At 49.7% G+C, this 16590-nt stretch overlaps 8 protein-coding genes across 8 annotated transcripts; 4 read left to right on the forward strand and 4 right to left on the reverse strand.

Annotated features, from left to right (window-relative positions):
- Positions 1-17: 17 nt before the first annotated feature.
- On the forward strand, positions 18-573 carry B0J16DRAFT_327999 (uncharacterized protein). Its single transcript, XM_046126182.1, has one exon. It carries the CDS (start codon positions 263-265, stop codon positions 542-544), a length of 282 nt encoding a protein of 93 aa, XP_045988995.1. The 5' UTR covers positions 18-262; the 3' UTR covers positions 545-573.
- On the reverse strand, positions 574-2294 carry B0J16DRAFT_278525 (2-oxoacid dehydrogenases acyltransferase-domain-containing protein). Its single transcript, XM_046123841.1, has 2 exons — positions 1964-2294; positions 574-1914 (listed from the first exon to the last, which is right to left on the reverse strand). The coding sequence occupies exons 1-2, from the start codon at positions 2136-2138 to the stop codon at positions 620-622; spliced, it is 1470 nt and encodes a 489-aa protein (XP_045988996.1). The 5' UTR covers positions 2139-2294; the 3' UTR covers positions 574-619.
- Positions 2295-2395: 101 nt separating this feature from the next.
- Positions 2396-3743, forward strand: B0J16DRAFT_17759 (ATP10 protein-domain-containing protein). Its single transcript, XM_046122538.1, has 2 exons — positions 2396-2930; positions 2991-3743. The coding sequence occupies exons 1-2, from the start codon at positions 2569-2571 to the stop codon at positions 3667-3669; spliced, it is 1041 nt and encodes a 346-aa protein (XP_045988997.1). The 5' UTR covers positions 2396-2568; the 3' UTR covers positions 3670-3743.
- Positions 3744-3817: 74 nt separating this feature from the next.
- B0J16DRAFT_377812 (uncharacterized protein) lies at positions 3818-4613 on the reverse strand (the record flags this gene model as incomplete). Its single annotated transcript, XM_046130873.1, has 3 exons — positions 3818-4321; positions 4380-4493; positions 4548-4613. 3 exons carry the CDS (start codon positions 4611-4613, stop codon positions 3818-3820), a joined length of 684 nt encoding a protein of 227 aa, XP_045988998.1.
- A 705-nt stretch (positions 4614-5318) lies between these two features.
- On the forward strand, positions 5319-5757 carry B0J16DRAFT_258309 (ribosomal L29 protein-domain-containing protein; the record flags this gene model as incomplete). Its single annotated transcript, XM_046123178.1, has 2 exons — positions 5319-5422; positions 5523-5757. Coding segments are annotated over 2 exons (339 nt in total), but the record flags the coding sequence as incomplete, so codon positions are not given.
- A 1556-nt stretch (positions 5758-7313) lies between these two features.
- B0J16DRAFT_17734 (uncharacterized protein) lies at positions 7314-9715 on the reverse strand. Its single transcript, XM_046122529.1, has 2 exons — positions 7734-9715; positions 7314-7675 (listed from the first exon to the last, which is right to left on the reverse strand). The coding sequence occupies exons 1-2, from the start codon at positions 9247-9249 to the stop codon at positions 7491-7493; spliced, it is 1701 nt and encodes a 566-aa protein (XP_045989000.1). The 5' UTR covers positions 9250-9715; the 3' UTR covers positions 7314-7490.
- A 1485-nt stretch (positions 9716-11200) lies between these two features.
- Positions 11201-12290, forward strand: B0J16DRAFT_328006 (uncharacterized protein). The gene is made up of 2 exons (XM_046126183.1): positions 11201-11833; positions 11890-12290. The coding sequence occupies exons 1-2, from the start codon at positions 11627-11629 to the stop codon at positions 12046-12048; spliced, it is 366 nt and encodes a 121-aa protein (XP_045989001.1). The 5' UTR covers positions 11201-11626; the 3' UTR covers positions 12049-12290.
- On the reverse strand, positions 12291-16559 carry B0J16DRAFT_328008 (Pre-mRNA-processing ATP-dependent RNA helicase PRP5). The gene is made up of 4 exons (XM_046126184.1): positions 16090-16559; positions 15670-16029; positions 15225-15621; positions 12291-15170 (listed from the first exon to the last, which is right to left on the reverse strand). The coding sequence occupies exons 1-4, from the start codon at positions 16234-16236 to the stop codon at positions 12511-12513; spliced, it is 3564 nt and encodes a 1187-aa protein (XP_045989002.1). The 5' UTR covers positions 16237-16559; the 3' UTR covers positions 12291-12510.
- Positions 16560-16590: the final 31 nt, after the last annotated feature.

A 16590-nucleotide genomic window follows, 5' to 3' on the forward strand; every position in this document is an offset into this window, starting at 1 on the left:
ATGCAGACAGAAATACAAACGGTTCTAAGAGCTTCTTTGGTACTTACCTTGTATATGATGTTTATTAAATGATCTACTATGGCTGCCTATAGTTACTGTCCGTATTGGTCGCACATGACAGGGTTGTATATTTGACAAGCCCAATCCAGCTCATGCATATGCTTCATGACAACTCAGCCAGCCTGACTACGGTTCAGCTCTCTCACCGAGAAAAATGACTCAAGTCCAACAAGCGTGCGAATGGTAACGATGTACCACTGCAATGTTCTTTTACAGGCAGGCATCTTCATTGGAAGCTTTGAGTTGGTGGGTTGCCATCATGCACGGCAACGCCGTGTCGGCACTTGTGATATTATATGCATCACGAGGTTTAATTATATGCGTTGGAGCAGGCCTCTATATACTTCAACAACAAGCTGGTTACGGAAGAACCGCTTTTAAAGATTGGGCTTATTCATATTCTGTACCTCGACTTTATTCGAAAATAGGTGAGGCCACCATATCGACTGCATTGAAGCCCTGCAACACAACGGCACAGCAATAGATTCACTCTTGGTACACTCGTTCTTGATCATAAACTGTATTTTTAACTCTAAATTATATACATTAACGCCTCCAACTATTTAAGATGCATTACCATAAGATCCGGCTCCTCCACTATCTGTCTCACAACCTCAGCAGCTCGTGCCATAGTAGCACCGTCAATAACACGATGATCAGCGCTCCAACTAAAGTTTGTAACTTGCTTCTTGACCACGTTATCGTTCTCGTCAAACGCAGGTACCGTTCGCATACGGCCGATACCTAGAATGGCTACTTCGCGCTCCACAATGACAGGACTGACATATGTACCACCAACGTTTCCGATATTTGATACTGTGATGGTGCCGCCTTGGAAGTCAGCTGGCTTGAGTTTACCCTGGCTTGCCAATGTTTGGAGTCTTGATAGTTCTGCTGCGATGGAGAGGATGTTGAGGGATGCGACGTTCTTGATCACGGGTACCACGAGACCGCCTGCAGTGTCCATGGCGATACCGATGTTGTGTTGCGATCGGTGAACAAGGCATGGCTTGCTGGTCTTGGGGTCAACATCTACTCGAGCGTTGAGCATTGGGTATTGGTTCAATGCTAGTGAAACGGCCTTGATGATAAAAGGTAGGTATGATAGCTTGCTTGGCTGTCCCTCGACGGTAGGGCCCTTGGCAATAACACGGTTCAGACGTTGGCGCAGTTCCACAAGACTTGAAAAGTCGATCTCGTCTGCGTAGAGGAAATGTGGAATGGTCAATGACCGTGTCATGGTCTTGAACATTTGCAGTTGTGTGTTGGATAGAGGCGTAACCGTTTCCGACTGCACCGAGGTGTCTTGGGGCTGAGAAGGTGTAGGAGTTGGTGTTATTTGCTGAGCGCTACCCTTTGCATCTTTCTCCTTGATAAATTTGTAAATGTCCTCTTTGAGAACTCTTCCGTCTCTTCCAGTTCCTTCAATTTCGGAAATGTCGACCTTGAGTTCCTTGGAGAGATGTCGCACCGCCGGAGTAGCGATGCTGGCGCATTTGCCCTTCTCCTTTACTGGTGTTTCGACTGGCGCTTCTGGTGAAGCTTGTGGTTGTGTTTGTTCGGGCTTGGACTCTGAGGGTGGTGGTGGAGGTACATCCTTCTTATCAGCTTGTTGATCAGCTATCGCTGCGACGTCTTCGGCCTTGGCCTCGCCTTCGATGTCAATGTCGACAAAGGGCTTGCCGACCTTGGCCATCTCGCCTGCTTCGTAGTGTAGCTTCTTGACCACACCGGAGAAGCGACTTGTGATTTCGACAGAGGCTTTATCGCTTTGAACTTCGCAGAGTGGGGAGAACTCTTCGACGCGAGCACCGGGTTCCACGAACCATTGAATGACTTCGCATTCGACGATACCTGCTCGTGTTAGTGAGATCCTGGGGTGGTGTAAGTGCTTAAGACGTACCTTCACCAATATCGGCCAGGACAACTGGCTTAATAGCCATTAATCTTCTAGACTCGCTGAACCATCTGGGAGAAGAGACCTTCATTGAAGACTGAGGGCGCATTGCCATGTTGCCCATGGTTCTGGCAACGTGCCATTGCTTCTGTAGCACACGGGATCCTCGCTGGAGAAACATTGTAATGCACTATCAATTGGGTCTGCAGGAATGAGAGTAACAAGCAGAAGAAAATCACAAATATCAGCACCAAGTCATCCTCATAAGAAAGAGGAGATGGTTAATACCATGGCATCGTTTAAGCCGAAAGCCTGGCTTCCATCGGCCCCGTCCGTGGATAACCGCCAATCCGGGGGAATGACGGCACTGGCGGGTACTAAGCCCGATCTGACCGCGACCCTTCGGCTCTGTCTCTCTGTCAGAAAACACCGGCACCCCCACATTGCCGATACAGGCAATTGCCCTGTGCTCCACTGCTCCCGTTTCTGAACGTGGGGACTTTGGACTTTTTGGGGTTTGTCAATAATTTTCCAACGTCTGATCTTAGGGACAGAGAAGAGCCTCAAGTCTCTCTCCCAGTAACCCTGCTCTCCTCCCCCGCCAACCAACCATGATGGCGTCACGACGTTTCGACCTATCCCTCTCCGGTCTCGCTCGTCGACCCTTAACATGTCTCTTCTGCGAAGCCCGACGATCCTTCACCACCTCCGCTCTTCGGCCGGCAAGGACTGAGAAGCCCGGAGCTGGCGCATCCTTAGATCCTCAAGCAAATGTTGCCAAGCCAATTGAAGCTCCTCGAAGTTATGGAAAACGACAAAAGGGCCACTTCGTGCCCAAGCCTCTCCCTCGACCAATTGGTATGCCTTTACCACCAAAGGCTGGAGAGAATACAGGCATTGATAGTCGCTCAATGCAACAGCGTCGCGAGGACTTTGTCAACTATGATAAGCATCTGCAAAGACGAAAGGAGTTGTAAGATAGTCTCTATCAGACATATTATTTGTCGCATAGACTAACAGTGCATGTTGATAGAACGGCAAAGATATCACGACCATACTTCCGAGACTGGGGTAACCTTCAATACCATGAGGGTAAATCCTTCATCGCACCTCCACGCCTCTTCAAGGCCGAACTCTCTTTGTTCTTCCCCAACTTCTACGGCGAAACTCTCCTCAAGACGGATAGGAACCCACGCGACACTACACCACTTCTCACCGGCAAGGCTTCCGTCATCAATTTCTTCAGCAGTCGATGGGCTGAGCAGCAGGTCGGCAGCTTCACCTCCAAGGAGGAAAACCCAGCACTCCACCAAGTGCTTGAACAGAACACCGAAACCACACAGCTTGTCAACATCAACTACGAGGATAACGCTGGCAAGGCTTGGCTGATCCGATTCTTCATGGGGTCGCTGCGAAAGCAGTTCCCCGAAAAGGACTGGGACAAGTACTTCCTAGTACGACGAGGTGTCACCGACGATATTCGTGAATCCATCGGTCTACTCAACAGCAAGGTCGGATACGTCTTCCTTGTCGACCAGTACTGTCGTGTCCGATGGGCAGGCAGTGGAACAGCCCACCCCGTCGAAACAGAGGGTATGGCCAAAGGTCTCTCACGTATAGTGGACGAGATCAAGCACGAAGCTGTGTTGCCCGCCACAGCCAAGGAGCAACACCCAGGTAAACAGCATCTCGAGGTGCCAAAACTCTTGTAATTAGACGTCCTCCAGTAGAGGAGAGACGATTGTAACTTTAGCATCTTAGACATCATGACCCCCACCATGGCCTATTGTACAATACCAAATACGCTGATACCCCTGAACACCTGTACATTATATAAAGTAACCAAGTCCTGCTCAGTTTTTACGAAAAGAGGAAAAAGACAATGAAACAGAATGCAACAAAACTGCCCATGACAATACCGTCCCTTCTCTTCTTTGCCGATATCTTTCCGATAAGCAGGTTGATCCCGGGTACTTGACTCGCTGCATGCGTAATCCTCCTGTTGATGCTCGCCAATGTTTCGCGCTGTGAGATGAAGCTGTCTTGAACAGCGTTTGCCTGGCCAAGGACGTTGTCGATCATGCCGTTGCTGTTGTCGATGCGATTTCGCTCCTCCAGCATGTAGTCGGCCTCGGCAGCTTCGGGGTTGTTCTGGCGGTATTGGTCGATATCAGAGCGGACATTGGTCAGAAGGTTCGCGCGATTGCGAGCTTCTTGTGTAGTTGAGCGCAGACGTATCAGATCTTTCTTGTGGTTGGCGAATTTCTTTTGGAGGAGTGAGAGGTTGTTTTGTTTCATGGCAGAAGCGGAGAGGGCGGCGTCGGAATCGAGAAGTCGGTTGAGTTGGCTGATGACATTCTCACGCTGTGTCGGAGTTAGCAAGCTGTATAAGAGATTACAAGTGCAGACCATCAGCGCGCACCTTTTCTAACAATCCTTCCAGCTTTTTTTCTGTATCGCGCTCTTCTGCGGTTGGCTTTGGTGGGATATTAGGAGCTGTCGAGAACTGCGAATATGTGTGGAACAAGTTATCCGTCTAAGTAATGGCGACGTCAGCTAATATTCCGGCGCATAAGGCTATTCGACATACTTGTTTTTCCAGCTGTAGGGCTTGTTGTCGTAGGGACTTCCAGTCAGGAGCTCCCGAAGAAGACATTTTGTTTGTTATGAATGTGTTTCTGGTAATTGCGTGATGATGTATTTGCACAAGCTTCAGCCGATCTTCCAACTCATGATCAACTCCCTGACGACAGACCAACTGCCCGACACCTGGTCCGAATAATGGCAGAATTGCACACCGCCTACAGTAGCGTCAAGCTTCAGTCACATGCCTTGGCACGTGAGCTCCCAAAAACGACCTTTACCGAAAAAAGAAACGAAAAATCTAGCAAGCCCACTTGCCAATCAAAAATTCTAATCCCTTCTCAAACCCCACCGCCCATTTCCTTGCAAGCCCTAACCTTCCGCACCTACTCGCCAACTTCTCTAAATCGATCTATCGCGACACGGACGGTGACAGGTCGAGGCTGATAATTTTGCAAACCACTCGTCGACACACTTCGTACACCACTTCGAAGCTATTCAAGATGGTGAGTACGAGCATTCCACGCCCTTGTTGTTACGACAGATGTCGACTGCGTATTGTCGACGTCTCTTGCGGCCAGCAGAGAATCTTCGAGCATTCCATCGACCCAGACGCACATATCATACACAATCCACGATCGTCATCCCACAACTCAACTCGAGAGACTCGATCTTGATTTCGATAGCACACTTCACGCAAGACAACAGCACGGAATGGACAAGTCGCTGACAGGTTGAATAGTCGTCCGGAAAGGTTAAGGCTGGCGCGCTCTGGGGCAAGAACAAGGATGATTTGACAAAGCAGCTCGCTGAGCTCAAGACCGAGCTCGGTCAGCTCCGCATCCAGAAGGTCGCTTCTTCCGGCTCCAAGCTGAACAGAATGTGAGCATTTCTCCCTCGTCTCTGCGGTGTTGCAGCTGTGCTGCTGCTGCACGAGATGGTCAAAAAAAAAGTTATGCCCCACTAACGCAAATTCGAATAGCCACGACATCCGCAAGTCGATCGCTCGTGTCCTGACCGTCATCAACGCCAAGCAAAGGGCTCAGCTCCGTCTCTTCTACAAGAACAAGAAGTACGCCCCTCTCGACCTCCGACCCAAGCAGACCCGTGCCATCCGCCGCCGCCTATCACCCGATGAGAAGTCCCGCGTTCTCGAGAAGACCAAGAAGCGCACTGTCCACTTCCCTCAGCGCAAGTTCGCCATCAAGGTACGATAACCACGAGCCGTGGAGGATCATGAAGCTCTTCCATGGCGTTATATTACGTCTCGAGATCAACTGGCTAACAACCCTCACAGGCTTAAGTTAAAAATGCTTGTAGTTCTTGGCATGTGACGGACACTGGGTAGAAAGGAAACGGGGTATGGAGGGCGCGGCGTGCTTTTTCTTTGAACAAAAGACTTCGAAATCTGCATCGCATGGCTCAGGGAATCTCGGTCTGACTTGTACTTATTTCCCGGTTTGGGCCTCGATCTGGGACGGGTTATGTCCACGAGAGGCTGCCCGGAGGCAGTCTTAAAAAACAAAAATGAGGTCATGATGAACAACTCCTAAGATACGTGAGAGCAGTGATATTGATGTCCTGGGTCTATCTCGACAGATTGTCAAATTGTACGGTATTCTCGGCTACACTTTTCGATTAATAACTGTCAACAAATATTGCTGCCTCGTGAGCTCTCAACTAACAAGGCATAAACTTTTCAATACCAGAACCTTGAGAGACATTGGGGGAAAATGCAACCCCATGACCCCTTTTTGAATCTCATTCATCTATCCTCCGTTCAATTGAACGAGAAAATATGCCAGTGACTACTAATTTGTATACCAAAATTCTCCCCTACGGCTCAGCCATATTCGGTTGGTCCCTTGAAAGGCGCCTCGGATCACTCCAACCCGTGTCACCCCACCACAACCCCAACGACATCCTTCCGTTAACAGGCAAAGGCAACGTAAAGAAAACCTCATCCAGCCATTTTCGGCCAATTTCTTTACTTTTCACCCGCTCAGCCCTCGTTTTGGACTTTGTTACACAAAATGTATTCCTGACCTACAGAGCCCTATCTCGACTGATTCAAGATGAATCGTCTTAGATTTGTCTACTAAATCGGCATTTAAAAAAGGACCCCGCAGCGGTAACAGATTTCTATCCGATTTTCAGATAGTTGAAACTGGCCATTGTTCGGGTGTCTCAATGAGATGAGAGATTGACAGCTCGACGGCCTACATAGGTCCCACTGGTAGAGCTCATTCGTCCACATCGTTCATATCCAACGGCAAGGCTCTTAAGCGACATGGACCAGCATGCTGGAGCCAATGCAACTCCCGAGCACGGCAGAAGGACTTTCATACATGAAGTACCGCCAGTACCGTCACACAGCATCAACTCTCAAGTCACATCAACCGGCTGAGGCACGTTTGTGCCTAGTGACTATGCTGTGGTCCGACGAGGACCTCGTTATGTCCATTACTTCCTTTTGTCATGATGGCATCGGGTATCTATCTACCTTTATCTGGATCTTGCGCTCATCTCATCCGTTTCGTGCTGCCCATCTGGGACAGCTTGTTCCAAGAACGCCGCGTCTCAGTATAGAATTATGAAAACCAAACCCAGGGATAACCTCCAACGCCGTCAATGCTGATTTCGAAACGCCAAAAATATTTACGACTTGAAACTTTCCATCACCCATCTCCAATCATCCCCGCAGGACCATGTCAGGAGCTTTTGCTGCTCTTACGCTCGCCATCTGAAAGATGTGTTTGCAAATGCCGACGAAGTTGGTCCAAGCGATGGAAGTCCTTTCCGCAGTGCTCACATACATGGCTACCACGGACGTTATGCGTGCGGCGATGCTTGGAGAGATTGGACGATTCACCAAAGCGCTTTCCACAAATCTCACACATCAAGGGCTTCTCTCCAGTGTGTGTACGCATATGCATGGCTGGGAAACGGATTAGCATGCTACGTTTACTGGGTAACCAACAGACTTACTGAGAGCACTTTGTTGCTTGAAACGCGCTCCACAGCCCTCATGTTCGCACTTCCATGGCTTCTCGCCCGAATGGGTCCGCATGTGTTGATCAAGTGATTGCTTTGCAGAAAGCATGATGCCACAGATATTGCACTTGACTGGCTTGTCTATCGTAACCGCGGTCAGTACATGCTTCAGGATTCTGGGTCAAAAGCTGGAACTTACATCCGGTATGAGTCTGCATATGTCGCTCTAGCTTGCTCTTCTGCGAGAATGGTCCAGGTCTTATACAACCATACCATGTACAGCAGAAGCCATTTTCGCCCTTCTTCAAGTGCTTTACATGCTCATTCTTGCAGTGATCCTGAAGTTCCTTGTTGCCTCCAAACGTTTTCGAACAGAGGACGCCATCTTCACAAAGCCATTTGCAAGTGAAATCAGTCTCTTCATTCATGGACTGGTTCTCGGCCAGCTCAGTCTTGGGCGTGGGGGAGTGAGAGGACAGAGGGAAAACAGCATTATGATCCAATAGCGAGCCATTGTGACCACTGTTAAGGTTTCCATCATGCTGGTTCAGATCATCAGTAAAGCTATGGCCAAGATCATGCGCAAAACCAAAGTTTTGCCTAATGGCTGAGTCGATGTCAAAAGAAACGCCTCGACTTGGCTCGATTGGGCTGAGGATGGCGCCGACCATAGGCTCTGGTTCGGCCGAGGGTGTTGTGACGGAGATAGAGGCCGGAGTGGTAGAAACCGTGGTCCCGACGCAATGCTGATCATTACAAGGAATCGCAGCCTCCTGACATGAAGCATCTAAACATGGTTCGAGATCGGCACATGTTGGTTCAAAACAGCATGCGTTGTGGGAAAAGTCAAGCTCAGCGCAAGAGGTATCAAAGCAACAGTCTGCATCATCTCCGTCCCCGCAATCACTCCAGCATTTGTTGTCACCGCATGCAGATGTACAGTCGGCGGAAGCAGCGTCGTTACAACCGGTGTGCGTTGGCCATGGCATTGGCATACAGTTAGCCATGGTGGCTTGATTCATCATGGTGGCCCAGGAAGGAGCAACAGCGTGTGGCCAGTGGCCATAGGTACTTGAAGGCGAGAACATACCATTGTGCTGTTGCACATCACCAAACGATGGGTGGTGGCCACTCAGCATAGGCATATGGAAGTTGTGGTGCAAGTTCTCGTTGACAGTCTGAAGGACCGCGGTGGGTTCGATGTGCTGTATGTTTTGGCCATGAAGGAAGTGGGGGGAGTGCATATGATGAGCGGCTGATGAATGGTGATAGTCCAGCTGGTGTTGCTGTTGTTGATGTTGAAGCTGCTCGGACTGTCTCCTCCGCTTTTGTCTATGCGCCGAAGCTCTAATTGCGGCAGGAGACATCATCTTTGCAGGCGAGTTGGAGAGGTTTGATTGCGAACGGGTCTTTGCCCTCGAGGGACGAATGTTTGCCTGATCATTTCTGTGGGAGGCTTTATCGGTGCCGGATTTCAGATCGAGGCCAATCTCGAGGACGTTCTTTGCGGCAGAAGTTTTGCCATAGTGGTCAAAACAGCGCTGGTCGAGACAAGCATTCTCGGTATTGTTACAAGTCCCAAGAGAATCGAGTCCATGCGTCAGGCAAGTATCGTGGCCGAGCATAGAGTCAAAGCCATAGTCGACTTTTTCGGCATCGAAAGAAGTTGGCTGGTGGTAATGGGGAGTAAAGGCTGTCGAGTGAGAGTGGTCCATGGTTTCATGGACAGACTGCTAGAAATGACAACAGCAATCGGTCGTTCTAGTGAAGACGATTGCTTTTGTTGTTTGTTACTTGACGCACAAAAAAGGCTTCTGAATAGAGGCTACAGTCGAGATGTTAACGAGAGTCATTGGAATAAATGGATGGTCATAGCAAAGTCCCCAGTGGGATGTTGCGTGCGAATGGCTGGCCCACGCTTAGAGAGTCGATGAGAATGAGAACCCGGATGGCCAAGCGGCTCAAGAACTGGGCATGGAAGGTGGAGGGGCAGTCCAAGGGTACAGTACAACACTAAGGCACTTTGTAAACTTCAGTGGGTCACGGTGCGTTCTAGCGGGTCCAGCTCCCTAGAGATTAGCATGCGCAGCCAATGAGACTTCATGGATTGAACGCGCGAATGGCTACTATGGTTGCTGGTTCAGAGTCTACCAGGCCTCAGGATAGGATCGGTTGTGTTCTGTGCTTTTTTTACAGTAATTTTCTGCACTAATACAGAAAAGAATAGGCAGGTGGTCGGAGGGCATGAGAGATTATCCAGGGCCAAGAGCTCTCTTGGTTCTCTATGACCCTTGAGACTGGAATCTTTCGGGGCGAAACCAATACCCTAATATGAATTGGGGAATACGTGTATGAGTGAGCGTGGGATGTTTGCTTCGACCAGTATTGACCCTGTATGCTTTGTCTGATCTAGGCCAAGATGGTAGAACATGGCTTCCTTGACTGAATCACCCGGTCTTTGCTGTGGGGGTTACGTCTGAGTCTACCTCTGTGAATACATCAACCTATATGAGGTCAGTGACCATGATGGCCCAGTTCCTGCATCACATACACATCTCCAGTCAATCCACTTTCACCGCTCCAATCTTGTTGGTAATGTCTCTCGGCCTACCCTTCCGGCTGGAACCCAGACAATAAGGTCTTTACCGTTACTCTGATTTGCAGCGGATCAACGGCCCCAGGTGGCCTCTCTTAGGCCAAAGCTCCGTTCCTGCATATGTTTTGGAAGGGTCCTTCAAAGGATTTTTCTTCTCTCTGTCGTGTGCTCTTTCGGTCACCTTGTGCTCGTCTCGATGTGAACGTTTCATATATGTTACCTCACGACAAACCCCATATCGAGCCAGTGTATTTGCACACATGAAGAATTCTCCGTGGCGGTGTACAAGATAAAGCAGACAAACTAGTAAAGTTCTAAATACATATTAAGAGACAGTGATCTCAAATGCCATGTCGAACGTGTGTAGAGTGAGTCGAAGAGTTCTGTATGAAGGAGCTACCCTATATCTTCAGGCACCTGTCTAAGCTCTGCCTCCACAGAGCCTTCGGCCGTTATACCCTGGGTCATCCTTAGCCGAGCCATCGAATAATGGTGCATTTAGGTCCGATGCCCAGTTTTATTGACTGTATTTTCGTATTGTAGTCCACTCGTTTACACTCTGGATATCCGGATCCTATCCGCTCCGGTCGGTTCGACCTAACTCCACATCTCCGGGTGAGTAGGATTAGTCCTCCGCTTGATACCTCCTAGCATTCAAGCTGTTTCTTGGAGCAGACTAACCATTCATTGAATTATGGGCACCCTGTTGGTCTTATTTTCTTTAACTCTGTCTAAGTCAGAAAGAATAGGTGAAGGTTGAAGTCATCAAAGCACAAGTATTGTAGTCAAATAATCGTGTATACTGAAAGCCAATCACGTTACCGGACTCTGATTTGGGTCCACTTATGTCTTATTGGAGCTCCAGCCTGCCTGTCCTTCTATACGTATCAGAGTTTCTCTTGACAGATGAGGAAGGAATAAAGAGATTATGTGAACCTAGCTTAAATGATTAAGTGATGAGACTTTAAATTAGTGAGTTTATTTGCTTATGATCTGTGTAGGTAGTTATACTAAGTTGTTAATAAACATGAACCTCATTGCCGAGTGACGTTGCTCACATGAGCCTCTGAGGCGCAGCGCTACTTCTCTCCAAGTCGTTATCAAGACGGACATAAATAACCGTAAATAACCTCAACAACGCAAATTGTCATAATCTCATTGTAAAATTTATCATATTGAAGATCTGATAAGACATGCCGTTGAAACTCTGCTTCTAGAACGTGTCTTAATAAGAGCTCTCACGATCGTGTCTTCCCCTTTGGAAAGTTCTAGCCCCTCCCAACCTGACCTCGGATCTTGGCACGACGAGACTCCAACCTCTAAGTATCGCCGCCGCGCAATCAACACTCACTATCTTCAACTTCTTCAACGCATTGCAAAATACATCACACATCACCACTGAAACAAAAAACCACTGTTTGAATAACCAAAGCACTTCATTCACTATATAAGTCAACTAGACATAATATCAACCCACTGCGCATCGCAAAGTAGCAATGGGAAACATTTGTGGCAAGACTGAGCCTGAGGCTTTCTCACAACCCGGCCGTGTCTTGGGCACCGCACCTCCTCCGGCTGCCGGTACAGCGCCGGTCCCGAAAACGGTCGGCGGCCCACCGCGAACATTGGGAGGTGGATCAGCCGTTGCTCAAGGTTCAGATGATCCAGAGAATGCGCGAAGGAAAGCCGCCGAAGCGGCAGAGGTCAGAACTCACCCAGAGACTCTTATCGATGCACCATAGCTGACATGAAAGTATAGGCACGCGCCAAGGCATCCTCGAAGCCGGGTGGAAAGTTACAGACGCAATTAGCAGCACAGAAGAAGCAGACTCGCTCAGAGACATTGAAAGATGCTAGTCAGGAGCAGCTTCGAGCGCGTGAAGCGGACCAGGCGACAGAGGCTCGAAATTGGGCATGAGACAGGTCTTCTGCTTAGATGAGCAGGTTGGGAGGCAAGTTGACTTCATGCGACCTGATGCAGCTGCACGATAATCCGAGTTTCGAGGATTTAGCTATCAGACTCTCCTTTGCTTGCAAATGTTGGTATACCAGCCCTTGGGCACTTGGCGGATATTGTTTTTATCGTTGTCGAGTAAATATTCTGATTCACGGCGTTTATTTCACTTTAGATACTACTAGTTATAGAGAAGAGTTCACACAGCACGTTATTTTTTAATCCACAGACTTGCAATCGCGTAAACAGCAACAACCAAATCCCCCACGGAGGGTTTCTAACGCCGTCATTAACTCCTATAGTTGTATACATTTTATCCTCTTTCACATTACCGCCCCCTCAGCAACGCCCTAGACAACGACTTAGCCCCGTGCAAGCATGACGATGATAGTGCACGTCTACTTGTTGGCATCAGACCAAGCACGTTTAAGTAATGGTATATCGTCCACTGGCCGGTGCTCTGCTGTCGGCATCTACAGCAGCAATTGTTCCCTCACGCAACAAGCGCGTGAGTTCACTAAGAGCAGACCCAACGACAACCTCGGTGTCACCTTCAATGAGAATATATAGCTTGGGCTCTGCTCCAGCGGGAACCTCCTTGCCAGCTGGGTAGAAGTTGCCCTTTGTCGTAATCGATGTACCGGTAGCTTCCAGAATCTTTGCCACGTTGGTTCTGTTGGTGACAGCCCATCGTGCCTTTTGAGGGAAGTCGTTGATCTCCAGCGTGGCGTGGAAGGCACCGGCATCGGGACCCTTGTTGTCGATGGGCTGACCAGCACGAAGTTGACCGGCTTTTCCAAGTCGGCTGTTGATAGCGCTGACAGCCGAACTGACCTTGTCCAATGGGTCCTTGGCCTTGTCCTTTACTACACCACTAGTCTTGACAGGAGGCATGGATTTCGCATCTGCATCATCAGCCTTTGCAGTCTCCCGAGACAGCACGCCAGATGCTGCTGCTCGGATGGCGTCGAGGGCCTTCTCGGCCTTCTCGTCCTCTTCCTCCTTCTTATCCTCATTAACCTCCTCTTCCTCACCCTCGGCCTTGTGGCTCTTGCGCTCACGGAGTCGAGCCGCTTCTCGCTCCTGGTCGAGACGGTCAAGACCCTTACCACCGAAACCAGATGTGTCTTTAGCCTTTCCAGACTTGACCTTTTCTCGATGAGCTTTCCTCATTTCGTTGAGCCTCTCAGGTACTGGCTGCCCGCTCTGCTCGAGTGCCTTGGCGATTCCTGGGGCGCAATTCTCCTGTTCGGGTGTAACGAAAGTGACAGCAACACCAGTGTTACCAGCACGACCAGTTCGGCCTGCACGGTGTACGTAATCTTCCAAATGATTAGGAGCATCGTAGTTGACGACAAGCTTGAGCTGCTTGACATCGAGACCACGAGCTGCGACTGAGGTGGCAATCAAGATAGGCACAACGCCCTTCTTGAAGTCTGAAATAGTGGAATCACGATCAATCTGGTCTTTGCCTCCATGAATTGACATGCAGGGATAGCCCTTCATCATCAGCTCTTTGAGCAGGTCGTCGGCCTTCTCTTGTCGTTCAACAAAGATCAAAGTACGAGCGTCTTCATCGCGGTCATAGAGCTCTCCAAGAAGTTCAAGAACACGGAGGAACTTTGATGGTTCATCTCGAACTTCGACAATTTGCTCGATTTCCTTCGCCACAACACTGCGTCCACCGACTGTGACTTCGACGGGATTTTTCAGCACCTTCTTGGTTAGCGAGTCGATGATGCGAGGCATAGTAGCCGAGAACAGAATTGTCTGCCTATCAGGTCGCATGTTTGCGAAGATCTTCATGACCTGGGGTTCGAAACCCATGTCGAACATTCGATCAGCTTCATCAAGCACAACATACGTGACTCTTTTCAGATTGGTGACTCTTCCTTGGTTTGCCGCCAGAAGATCAATCATTCTACCGGGTGTGCATACGATGATCTCTGCACCACGCTTGAGCTCAGCAATCTGTTCTCGGATAGGTGCTCCACCATAAGCACAAACAGAGCGGAGACCCATCATCTTGAGGAATGGTTTACAGTCTCGATGGATCTGAACGGCAAGCTCTCGAGTAGGAGTCATGATCAAGCCGATGGGGCCATCTGTGTCCTTGAGAGGGGGCTGATCCTTGATGTGTCGGAACATAGGAAGCAAGAAAGCAACCGTCTTTCCGGAACCAGTTTTGGCCACGCCAATAACATCACGACCAGACATCAGGGCCGGGAGTGCCTGCATCTGGATAGGAGTAGGCTTTTCGTAGCCCAAGTTGTCGATGACATCCAATGTCTGACGTGTGAGGCCGCATTGCGCCCACTTCTGAACCGGTTTAGGTACATCTTTTCCATTAACCTTGATGCCATCAAGCTCCAGGCGAAGGTCGGCCACTTCAGCCTCAGTAAGCTGACTCAGTTCAGCTGGTTCAACCCAAAAGTTCTTGCGAATAGGTTCGATCTCGATCTTGCTGTAATCAATTGTCGGGATATCCTTCTTCTTTCGCTTTGCTGTCATGGCCAACAATGCATTCGCATCGCCGTCTTCCTTCTTGTTGAAATCGTATTCGTCATCGCTGAAGTAGGCCTCGGGTTCCTGAACCTTTTGTGTCTTTGATACCTTTGCAGGTGGCTTAACTTCAACCTGCTTTAGATCGGCCATGAAAGCATCTAAAGGATCAACATCATCTTCCTCGTCAACCTCCATCTCCGTGGGAGCTTCAGGCTGAGCAGCCTCGCTATTCGTTGTCGCATCTCCGTTCATCTGCACATCCACAGGTTTAGTCTCTTCCTCGCCTGTATCCATTTGGTTCTCCGCTTGCAATCGTCGCTCATGAGCTGCACGGGCAGCAGCAGCGGCCTCCTCCTCATTCTCAGCAAAGTTATCGCCGTCAGATTCATCATCATCCTGGTCAGCGTATGGGGTATCATCAGCCTCAATAGGCAAGGCAGGGAGTTTGGTAAGCTTTCTCTTGGTAGTATCCTCTTCGTCCAAGTCAAGCTTACGTTTGGCAGGAAGCTTCTCAGTCTCTGCATTGGATTTTATGAAACCAAAGCCACTTGCTTTTGTTCTGTTTGCAGGAAGAGCAGATGCTAAAAAGGAGGGGTCAGTTGAGTTCCGCAAGTGAGGATTAGACCCAGACGTACCAGTAGTGGTTTGCTTGACAGGAACCGAAAGCTTTTCAGGCTGTCCACCCAATGAGCCAAGTGCAGGTTTTGAAGCGTCGTGCGTTCGCGAGGCTGCGGACTTTTTGGCAATGGCCTTGGGATCAAACTTGCCAGAATAGGGGGCAGCGGGGGATTCAACAGTAGGCGTAGCGGCAGGTGAAGCAGCGGCAGAAACTGATGGGGAAACTGTTTTAGACGACGCTCCGCTTGCCTTCTTGTCCATTTCAGCCAAGAGATTCCTTGTCTGACTGGGGTTTACCTCTTTTTGTTTCTGACTTGCGCTCTCTTTCTTCTTCTTCCATGCCTCAAGCTTAGCCAATCTCTCAGCCTTCTTATCGACATCGGCTTGCGCGCCATCGGCCTTGGGAGTTTGCGCCTGTAATCCATCAGCAATGCTTTCGAAACGAGGAAACGAGGATCGAACCTGGCTGGCACCGGCGCTGCCACTATCGCCGAGTGGCGTTTTCTGGTTTCTGCCATCCTCACGGTTGCTGCGAGCAGGAGAGTCAGTCGTACCCTCACGGCGTCCAGGGACACGGCTGCGGGAGTCGTCTCGCCTTCTCACGTCCCTATCATTCTCTCGACTGCGGTTGCGCCGGCGGTCAGGTGAGCGAATGCGATCATCATAGCGCTCTCGCGATCTTCGGCGATCTCTTTCTCGATTGTCTCTTCGTCCGCCTCGGTAATAGTTATCATCACGTCGGTCTGGCGAGCGGTCTCTTCGGCGGTAGTTGTCTCGATCTCGTGCACGATCACGGTCTCTATCTCGGTCGCGATTTCGGGGCTGTTGATGGAGCAGCTCGTCAGAATAAAGCCGATTAGAATTGTGATGCTGACTCCTTACGTCTAGACTGCGCGATCTACTACGCCGGCGATGGTCCCTTCCATCATTGCGACGATCCCTATCCCGGCGATCATCGTTACGGTAACGACGGGAACTGTGGGTGCTGCCTGCAGGACTTGGTGAGCGCGAGTCTCTCGGCCGAGCCATTGTTGATGGTCTCGCAGGCTCAGCAGGACACTTCGTTGGTGAGAGTACTCTTGAAGGGGAGACCGAAGCCTTTATAACAATGCGCGATGGCGCGTGGTCGCTTGTCGGCGCAAATATGTATGATATCCGTATGCCTCTATTCGGCGATTTATCAGAGGAACCGAGAGTCGTGATCCACCTCAAGATGAATACCAAATGAAATAAGCTGTACAAAGGAGGGGTGGGCGATTTGTAGGTGCTTGAAACTTTTAAGCTTAGATGGAAAGCATAGAGCTGAGTTGATGGTTTCGAGGCTTCCGAGTTTTACCCACCAAGCAGCAGGTGAGGTACCCACATTTTATGTATTGAAGACCA

The sequence above is a fragment of the Fusarium flagelliforme genome, assembly GCF_020744385.1.
Source record: "Fusarium flagelliforme strain FIESC 12 MPI-CAGE-AA-0113 chromosome Unknown B0J16scaffold_1, whole genome shotgun sequence".
NCBI lineage: Eukaryota > Fungi > Ascomycota > Sordariomycetes > Hypocreales > Nectriaceae > Fusarium > Fusarium flagelliforme.